A 10564-nucleotide genomic window follows, 5' to 3' on the forward strand; every position below is an offset into this window, starting at 1 on the left:
CAGAAAAATGTTTATAAAGAAAGAAAGCAAGAACTCTTATTAAGTAATCTAGCTTAAATTCTTAACTTAAAAGTTTACTCTTTGCCACAAAACTTACAAACAAGACAAAATTCTCAGCTGCAGACCATTTTTGTCATTGCACTTAGGGAAGCGGTGCATCTTTGTCATCAGCTGAGCACCTCTTAATTGAAATCAAGCTTACATTTCTTCCCAGTGGTGGATAACTCAAGATTATTGTTCCAACAATTGGAATTCAGACCCAATTTAAATTAAGAGAACTAATGGAGAAGTCCTATACAGAATGTTAGAAGTTAGCGGAGAATTATGACCACTTGCCTCCCTTTAACCACTCACATGGCTCACAGACATCCTCCTTCTGTACCCAGTGCCACAAGAGATCTTGACACATTGACAGAGGCACTGGTTCAAGGTTACAACCTGTGTCATGTCACAATACATACACTGTATATAGGTTCCAACCAAATAAAAGTATTTTTCCATTCTAACACCAACAAAAATCTATGAAAATCAACACCGAGTTGCAGCTGACTAATTGCACTAGAATACCAGTATTTAAGAGTTGAACTGATAATTTAAAGATATTTCTGTATCTTGTAATGAGGTCTGGAAAAAGAATCAAGTTTTTTCTCAATGTTGGAAATTCTACATTAAAGTTCTGGTTAAACAACCACTTTCATAACTTCAAAGCACTAAGATCATGCATCGGATCTGCTTAACGAGTATGATCCACAGCCTTCCTGTAATACACACAATTGACAATTCGCCTGCATCCTAGTGACCAAAATTTTTCTCCCAGTACTTGCTGACATTAACTTTTGGGCAATACAAAGCCTGGCAAGTCAAACCTCATGGAAAAGTAGAAAGGGAAAACACAATGAACATTGCAAGGATAAAAATCTAACCAAATATTTCACCATCCTGATAAAGCATTTTATACATTTCAGAGTTTCTAAGTTTGAACCATGAACTTTCTCAGAAGATAATAGGAAAATAAGCTCCTTTGAAGTCATAAGAAATTTTCCTGCATAAAGAACATAATAATTGTGTGCATATCAGACACAAGAAAATAATTGCAGGAGGTGAAAATAAGTACACATACTACTTCCTGTTTGCAATTGCTTATTGTTAGCACCAGAAAGCCACTGTGATTTACATTCTTATGTCTATCAACAAAAATTCTGCAAATGGTATTTAACTATATCACTGTATCACACAGATGTTCTCAGCATGCCCGGATAGAGTCTTACAGAAATCAAGATCTCCTGCTGATTTTTATTTTTAATGATCCTAAGTACTTTCAAAAAGTTCAGGACAATATTTCTCCAACATTGACCACAGAAGCCATAATGCATCTTTCCACATTCGGAAGATACAGTAAAGATTCTGCATCAAAGTAGAAAAAAAAACTTTTCAAAATATTAATTATATAGCATCACATGACATGAACTTAAACTGCAAAAAGTTACTCTTTAAAGAAACTGCTCAGCCTTCTAATGAAAGCATCTAATATTCCTCTCTGCTGTGACCGAATGATCTACCATATGACCCAGGGGAAAATGCTGAAGATTGTCTACATAAAAATGCAGGCCAATAAAAAAAAAAGTAAAGTACTCAATAAAATAACTTCAGTTTCACAGAAATTAAGGTCACATGACCTCATGCTTAAGCTCAGATCCAAGTTATTTCTCTCAAACACAACAGATCAAAAGACACGTATATTCTGAAAACAGAAATATCTGACCTGAAAGCACTCAAAAATTCACACTAGTTTCTCCTGTTCCCTATTGTCCACAGACACTGTGATGGCACAGAAGTAATTAGACTAAGAGTTGAACAGGTGAATCATACCACTCAACAGGGAGTAATGCAACGCAATGACAAAAATCACTGTCATTGCAATTTGATTCTGTTACAGCATAGCAAGTAGAGGCCAGTGTTCTTTACATGCTAGTAGTTTGCTGTTAAAAAAAAAAAAAAAATCTTTCACCTTTACATGCCAAAGAACTCTTCCAAAAATGTTCTGAAGCATACTTTCGAAATAAGTTTTAGACTAAGATTTTTGGCATGAAACCAAATACCAGATGTTTCCACTCCCAGAATAACGTCTGGTATTCACTCCTGCACAATACTCTCCAAGGTTTATGTTAGGTAACATCAGCAGTGTTGCAGTAGAGTTGTCAGTCCCTAAATCCTTAAGTCACTGCCTTTAAGAAAGCTCCTCCTGTTCCATAACAGCAAACAGCTTATTCCTCCCCAAACTCCCTGCACTGCATTAACCTATTTTATAACACATTCCTGTTGGAAAAAGTTCAAACAGGAGACAAGGAGAGAGGGAGACATAAGGCACAAAAAAAGGTGAACAGGGATATCACTCACATGGTTTTCTAATACAAGAAATAGGAGGCAGCAAATGAAACTAGGAAGTACTAAGTTAAAAAATGAATCAGATGCTTTTTCCACAAAAGACACTTAAGCCATGGAACCTCTCTGTGACAAGTTGTTAATAAAAATTTACATATGTCTCACAAGGAACTGGATAAGTTCACTGACAAGAAATTCAAAGGATGCTGAACACAAAGATAATCTCTGGTTTAGAAAGTCCCCAAGCTGCAAATCAGTGAAGGCATATAAACATACCAAAGTAGTATCTCTGTAGGTTTCTTCTATTTTTGTTTTTCTTCTGCATTCCCAAATGGACAGAGTGGCATACAGAATATTTGCGAGATGGGAAAGAGAGGGACTTCTTTTATCTGACCTAATACAGGTGGTCTTACATTCTCCTTCAGACTATTTCATTAACTGTTCCAGATTGCTGAGCAGTAGCCTATCATCCCAGTTACTGTCCTCCCTTCCAGTCATTTTGTCAGCTCCAAACTTTACCAAGGATGGATTCTACATTCATGCCCAGAGCTTGACAAAGATATTTCTTCAGGCATAGAGCTTTTCTTTACTTTGGAAGTTGGTTTTCCAGATAGGCTTTATCCTTAAAAAGGGGAAAAAGGTACAAGAATCCAGAAGATATTCACTAAAGTGAACCAAAATAAAAGGAATTCAATTTTTGGATTTGGTAACTGAATGATAACCACTTGCAGAGTTTTAATTACATCATTCTCAAGGTAGCCTATTAGCTGAAAAACCTCACAATCACAGACATCAAAATCCTGCCTACACTGTCCTCTGGGAAAGTATGACATTTTAATGCTTTTTTCTACTTATTAGAGCAAGACAGACAGAGTACAAAACAGTTCACTTAGCCTGCAACCTGCTCCCTGTCCATTGTTACGTTAGCTCTGGCAGAAGCCACTGGTGGAGAAGCACAGAAGTTGATTATCAGCATAAACTCGCCAAACTAAATATGAAACATCTTCCACGCTAAGAGAAGATGTACTTAAGAGCTGGAAAACAACAGCCAGAAATTACACTGCAGTTTCTCAAACTGAAAGCAATGTAGTAGTTTGGATACATCAGCTTCATTTAAATTTACATAAAAACTGTTTATCAAACCTTTAAAGAGATATTTTTCATCCTTTTTAACACTGACCAAAATTATAAAAAGATATTACTAGGTTTTAGTCCTCAAAGTATCAATATGCATCTAAATGTAAAATTTAAAAAAAAGGGTTTATATAAGTTTTTCCATCTTTCATCCAAAATATTTATTTAATAATACCAAATACAATTAGAAGACCAGCAGCTCAATTTTTAAACTATTACCTGGCTTGTAAATGAAACATTCAGGTTTCAAGTCTTTCAAAGAGGACACCACTTATCCCCCTTCACATAAGCACAATTTATAAATAGTAATGAAAGTCTTGTCACCTTTTACGTCATTAGAGAAATGAATCACTTGTGTCAACACACAGATTCAGCTTGTTTTGAACCTCCTCTTTGGAAAGCGTGCATTTTATAAGGCATAAACACACAGAGACATATATTCTAACCTGATGTTGCTGCTGAATTATTTCTCTTCAACAAACAAAAACACCTATAAAATTCAGATGAAATAAGCAAGAGTTGCTCAACCTTCTTTCCTACAGTTGAGCAAGAACAGTTCTTGTTATATGTGGGGTAAGTCAAGATTAGAAAGAACAGACAGGAAAAGAAGAATATAGGTGTACAATGACCAGTGCTCCCACAAGATGACACCCGACCTGCAAGAGTTTGATTAGACTAGTGGTTTTTAAACTCAGAAAGATTTGCTATTAAAAATGATAACAACAAATCAAGGTATGATTTTTTTAATCAAAAAAAGATATATCACTCTTCACAAATAAATGAAATGAAATGAAATGTAAAATTCAAAACCTGATGTAGACCCTAGGCAGAGGAAAAAGTGGTTCATATTTGCTAAAGTTAAAAAAAAAAAAAAAAAAAAAAAAAAAAAGCAAGTCTCTGAACTGATGGAAGTCACCAATAAAAAACAAGAGCTTGTTGGAGGGATAAACCAGTTTTTGGTATCTATAGTCTCTTGCACGAACAGTGCAGATGAGTGAGTTGTCAAATTAAAGTACAGAAATAAAACAGCATAGAAAGAATTATCCTGCTTTTCCAGTTTCCAACTCATGTTTAAAGACTATTGGGGGGGAAGAGGGGAAAACAGTTATGACAAAGGGAAAAAATATATTACTTCTAAAATCTAAAAGAATGGGTGTCCAGAAGACAAGTTCAATTTACAGATTAAAATGTTAATGAATAAGTATCCTTTCAGTTTAAAGCTGAAAAAAGCTATATTTAGTGGAGAGATCATTTACAATAGCTGCAAAATGACACCTCACTATCCAGCAATAAAAACCACACTTTCCAGAGGTAGAGAACTGGGAAATTAAACATGTAGCAGATTTAAAAAAAAAAAAAAAAAAAAAAAAAAAAAAAAAAAAAGCTTCCCTCCACACAGAGGAGTCCAAGAGCAACAGATACGTTAAAAAAAAAAAAAAAAAGCTCAAAAGTAAAGAACATTGAAAACACATTCACAGCACAAAGAAACAAAACCATTTCCAATAACATTCTCCATGTGGAAGACACTGAAAAAGCAAGAGTATGAGGAAAGTGAGAAATATCTTGCAGTAATGAATAACTGAAAAAATTAACTTCAGTAAAATAATAAAAAAAACTTTAAACAAAAAACAGAAGTACAGGCTTGGAGCCAGCTAAGTTTAATATTTTTTTTATAATTTTTTTTATTTATAATTGACAATGATTATAGCAAGCTTAAGGATTCATTGTGCAACAGTAAGCACCATTTTTTTCCAGACAGACTACACTTGCCATAATACCTGTGCCCACTTTAAGACCGCAACCTTGTCATTAGATGTGGAAGACTTAACCTATTATTCAGTCCCTGGCAAAACAAGGCAGCAATCCAAAAATGTAGATGAACTTTAGGAATTACCACAATAGCCATTTCACTTCCAGACTAAAAGGACAATAGTTACAGTAATCAAAATGTTAACATGAATATATTGTCACAGAATTTATTCCGCAGGCCATGTCGTCACTGCCTCAATCCAAGTCATCAGCAAGGGACACTGGTGGAACTGGTAGCAGTCATCAGCTACCCAATAAAAAGCATGCTTCAAAATGGCTAAAAAGATTTCAATAGGAAGAACTTTGCCAAGAACTCGAATGAGAACTCAAAAGAAAATGCTCAACATTCATCCTCTGTTGCCATCTACTGGACACCTACAAAATAACATTTAGCCTGCTGTACAGAATTAAGGTAAGATTAAGCCTCCTTCATTCCCTAACGTACATACAATGCACAAACATTAACGTCAAATATTTCAAACTGCGTACATCAGACAAGCTTGTTTAATAACTATGAAGAACAGAAAGTATAGTTATTGAAAAAGGAAAAGAGGCTTACAGAGGCATATGAAAATAATTTAATTAAGCAATATACATTTCACCAGTTACTTGTCATAGAATGAGCTTGGATTCACTGCACTACTGTCATCAGCAGATTTCAAACAGCAGATTTTGGTTAATGGCTATAGCGAATGTTCCAACAAGATACTTAAAGTGCCACTTAAGAACCACCTTGTCTACTGCAGATCTGGGGGACGTTTAATTAGGAATCAATACAGAAAACTATAAAACAGGGACAGAGTTTTTATTTATTTATTTTACTATGAAGGAAGATGCATCTAAAACATTATTACTGGTAAAAGAGCTACAGACTCAAGAAGGGTATTATAAAAATAACCATACTACAATCAAAGAAGCATCTGTAATTCAACATGTTGTTTCCATATGATGGCCAGCAAGCATATTAAGAGATCCTACAGTTACCGCTTACTAAACAGCATCTCTAAATAAAGCTCATGGACAGTTTATGTTCTGAAATGTAAAGTTCTTATATTACTGTATTAGCATCCTTTTAGTACTTGCCTGCATGCCAGCAATACAGATGTCAAATCATTTTTTGAGTCTTACTAAACTCAGTCTTATTCATCTTAGAAAAAATAATTATGCATCATACAAACATGTATTCCTATTAGTTGCATCTGTGTGATACTTTTGATAGCATAAAAACAAGCACTAGCTTTTGCTGTATCGTATTTATTTTATATGCTTTCTACACCCTTTCCCAAACCCTTGCCTAAAGTAACTCCTAAAGAAAAATAAATAAATAAATAAATAAAAACACAGCACAGTTCCAGGTTCCAGTTTTCCAACGCCTGTATAAAACCTTATTTCTACTATGTTCTTTTGAAATAAGTAACAAGAAAAAATAAAGTAGTCCATACAAAAACAAAATACTGATTTATACACAAAGTATTAGCGTAAAAAAGTTTGTATTACCCCCATCCCCACTCCTTGAACATCTTATAATTCCGCTTTCTTTGGAACGAGCAGGAGTTCATGTTGACATGCCCAAGTTGAAAATCAAGTCTCACTCCCAACCAGTTACAGCTCCTCCAGAAAACAGTATGTGCAGTCAAACCACGTTATGTACTTTTAATAACCCTTTTTTTTTTTTTGTCAACACTGACTGTTCAGCCCCAACGCTTTTTTTTTTTACAGGTTAGATGTATTTATAGCTCATACCTGAGACTGACCCACTGGGCATGTTCACACCACAATGCATGGGGGTATCTGGGAATCTCCAATCTCTGTCTTCAGCTGGAGAGGATGGGTCAGTGAGAATGACTTAGTGCTTAGCAAGAGTCGGAGGGGAGAGACAGGGAGCCGCAGCAAGAGGCGGCTCTCTCTCCTGTCGGATCTCCAGTCTCCTGACACGATCGCCTCACGGAGCTCGCCCCGAGCTCCCCCCGTCTCTGCCGCGCCGCCCCCGCCCGCCGCCTCGCCCCTCGCCCCCCGCTCGCCCGCGCCCCAAGGCGCCTCGCCCGCAGGCCGCCCCCGCCCGCGCCGCCCGCCCGCCCCGCCCGCCAGGGCCCTGCTCCCGCGCAGCCCGCCCGCCGCCGGCCACCGCCGCAGCGCCCCGGCCCGGCCCGGGGGGCCGGCGCGGACGAGGAGAGGACGGGGAGGAGGGGGGGCTCCGTCCTGCGCGGAACAAAGCGGCCGCTGCCATTTTGAGACGCCGCCGGTCCCCGCGGCGGCGGCGGCGGCGGGGCCCTACCCGCGCTCTGGGGGGGCGCCCTCACCTTCCCCGTAGTCCATGGCGGCGGCGGCGGGGCCCCGCTCCCGGCGCGGGGGTGGCGGCGGCCGCGGCGGCACGGCGGCTCCGGCTTCCGTCAATGGCGCCTTCCACCACAGCGAGGCGGGGCGGAGCGCGAACGCGGCGGCGCCGCCACGCCGCGCGCCGATTGGCGCCGCGCACTGCGTCACGTGAGCCGGCCGGCCCCAGACGAGAAAGAGCCCGGGCCCGCCGCGTGACGCCGCATTAAGCCCTGGCGCAGGGTGCCCGGATCGGCCTGGTCACGGAGGGGCGGGGCGAGGGGGGGGACGGCGCGGCGGCCATGTTGGCGTCTGGCAGCCGCCATTTTGCGTTCTGGCATGAGGCCTGGTCTCACTTTGAACAGCTTCCGGATTAGCAGTGGCAAAACAGGCACACCTTTCTCCTTCCTCCTCGGGCCCTGGCAAAAACATGTGGGCCACTGTAAAAACACTGCTCTTGGTGCAGAAATACCAAATCTGCCCACGTGTGTGCCTGGCAGGAGTGGGCCTTTGGCCATCCAGCGCATGGGAGGGAGAGAGGAGGCCAGTCGTGTGTGCTGCACCAGCTCCCAGCAGGGCTTCCTTTCTTATCCCTCTTTTAAACCGTATTTGGGAAAGAGCTTCGTAAGGCTGCAGAATCAGTCAGCAGTGGGGCTGGTTGCACAGCCTGTAGTCCTCCTTCCAGCCCTGCCACACCCGCTGCGATCGCTGCACCTACCCCGTCCCCAAGCCCTGCCTCGCCCATCGCGCCAAGTCTGCGGGATGAGTGATCAGAAGGTCTCAGAATCCCTCCTTTCCCTAAAACAATGAATGCAAGTAAGCCTGTGCTGAAACATTGCCTTCCTTGGACAACAAAATGCTTATTTAAGCAATATCTTCCCTGTTAACTGCTTTGATGAACCTCATGTATTCACACCAGTTCATCTGTGAATCCCAAGACATATTATTTTAGTTTCTATAACAGATTGCATTAAAACAATTTGAAACAGGCAAAGGGTAAACACAAACTTCCATTTTAAGTTAGTTGCAAGACACCACTGTGCTCCTCTATGTAACCAAACGTTTGAGGAAATGACAAAATTCACCCCAGACATATCATCATGCAACAAAAAACAAAGACCTGTATGAGGACCACATGCTGACAAACACTTAATTCTTTATAGTTTCTTAATGTTGTATATGTACCTTAAAGGGGGCAGGGGGAGAGGGAAGGGAGAGCAGGGGATTTGGGGGAGAGAGCAGTAAGCAGAGATGACAGAAAAAGAACTGGAATATAGCTCTGGGGACAAGCTGTGGGCATACTTTTGGTTGGGATGGTGGGCAAAGGCACTGCCTTCTGTTTTTTGATTTTGTCATGTACGTGTTCAGGGAAACAAGACTTCTTTCATTCTTTGGTAACTGACAGGCTTACATCAAAAACACTGTCAATTTCTCCTCAGCTGAAAAGTTATAAAAGTCTCATTGCAGGAGAGGAAGATTTGACTCACCCAGGTCCAGAGTCCAAGTTCTGTATTAAACTAAAACCTAAGTCTGGCAAAGTAGTTAAACAATTTCCTTCCCCAAGCTCTGGATGGCAGCAGTTGAGAATGTACTTGAATCACGGTCTTTGGATATAGCTGAGTGAAGAGCGTTGTAGACTGTAGATTTTCCTGAGGAGCTCTCTTCTTTTAAATCTGAATTCCTTTCTCTCCCCCAGCATCACAGGAGAAATGCAGAGAAAATGGTTATTCCCTGCCAAATGGAATCTTTTCTTCAGCTTCACTACTGACTTCTCAGCCAAAGATACATTGTGCTTGGGCAGAGCAGTGATTTCAAGGGCCAAGTAGTCAGCATGCAAGCTTGTTTGTGCACCCATCCCTTAACACATGCACCTTTGTGCAGACCAGACAAGTTTCTTGCATTGAACATGAGACTTACACAGTAGGCATCTTCCTCAGTCTTCCATACATTCAGCGCTGTGTCTCTCATATGTGCAACATAGCAGCCTCTTTTCTACAGCCTTTTTTCTGTTGCTACATGCAGTGCTGTTCAACCTGCTCTGTAGTCTTGTGCTTGTGAACAAGGAGTAAGGAAGAGGCAGAGTGCTGCCCTGCAGATGGGAGTAGACCAACTTGTGGTTATACAGTCAGAGAAATTTGTGCTAGAAGACATCTTCCAGAGCTGCAGCTAGTACCGTGTCTATCTGCCCAGAAAGGCCTACCGTAGTCCTGCCCAACACCTCACCACAACATAACACAACGTTGCCTCTTCTTAGGAAAGAATACATTGGAAGATTTCCTTCGTGCAAGAAACACAGCTCTATGCATTTTGCTGTATGCAAAATAATACATAAATATGAGGAATTAAAAAAATAGCGTACATGTGCACAGAATCCAAAGGCTATATTCAAGTGACAATTCAGTACAAATGTAGTGGGAATAAATGGGATTTCTAAGGTGGCCCTAAACATGCACAATTCAAAATTGCTAAAATATCTTCTCTGCCTGAGAAATTCAGTGCATGCTTCAGGATGAGTTGCTGAGGATTGCACTAAGTGGATTCTCACCCCTTTCCCAATGCATCTGGGCTGGGCAAAGTGTGGTAGCTAATGAAAAAAGTTATCGAATAAGCTGCTCTGCGGGGAGGAAGCCATGCATAATATGTAGATTTGTGATCACTGTAAGGGCATCTGGCTAAAGGTTATTCAAATTAAACACATAGATCCAGAAAACCTGGTCCATCTGAATCAGCTGCTCTTAAGACTATCAAAGGTGAGTGATTTAGCTCTTGACCTGCTACAAAACCCACTGAGGGATTTAACAGAGGAAATTCTCTGGTAGACTGCAAAATAAGGGGACTATTGAATGAAGGAGTATAGGCATTATTATGGCAAGCTTGGGAGGGAAATATTGGGATCGAACAAGAGACTTTTGAGATGATGCAGGAC

At 40.6% G+C, this 10564-nt stretch overlaps 1 protein-coding gene across 2 annotated transcripts in view; it reads right to left on the bottom strand.

Moving 5' to 3' along the window:
- The window catches only part of ZNF326 (zinc finger protein 326), a 29080-nt gene extending 21299 nt beyond the window's left edge, over nt 1-7781 (bottom strand). Inside the window, exons 1-2 of one of the 2 annotated variants that reach the window (XM_064515935.1) lie at nt 7626-7779; nt 7069-7143 (exon numbers count right to left, since the gene is read on the bottom strand). In XM_064515935.1, coding sequence (XP_064372005.1) covers nt 7069-7143; nt 7626-7641 — 91 coding nt within the window. In that variant the 5' untranslated portion in view covers nt 7642-7779. Of the gene's footprint in view, nt 1-7068; nt 7144-7625 lie in introns of both variants that reach the window. The other variant, XM_064515937.1, reaches the window with a different exon arrangement.
- Between the last annotated feature and the right edge of the window lie 2783 nt (nt 7782-10564).

Source organism: Dromaius novaehollandiae, chromosome 8, assembly GCF_036370855.1.
Source record: "Dromaius novaehollandiae isolate bDroNov1 chromosome 8, bDroNov1.hap1, whole genome shotgun sequence".
Classification (NCBI taxonomy): Eukaryota; Metazoa; Chordata; class Aves; order Casuariiformes; family Dromaiidae; genus Dromaius; species Dromaius novaehollandiae.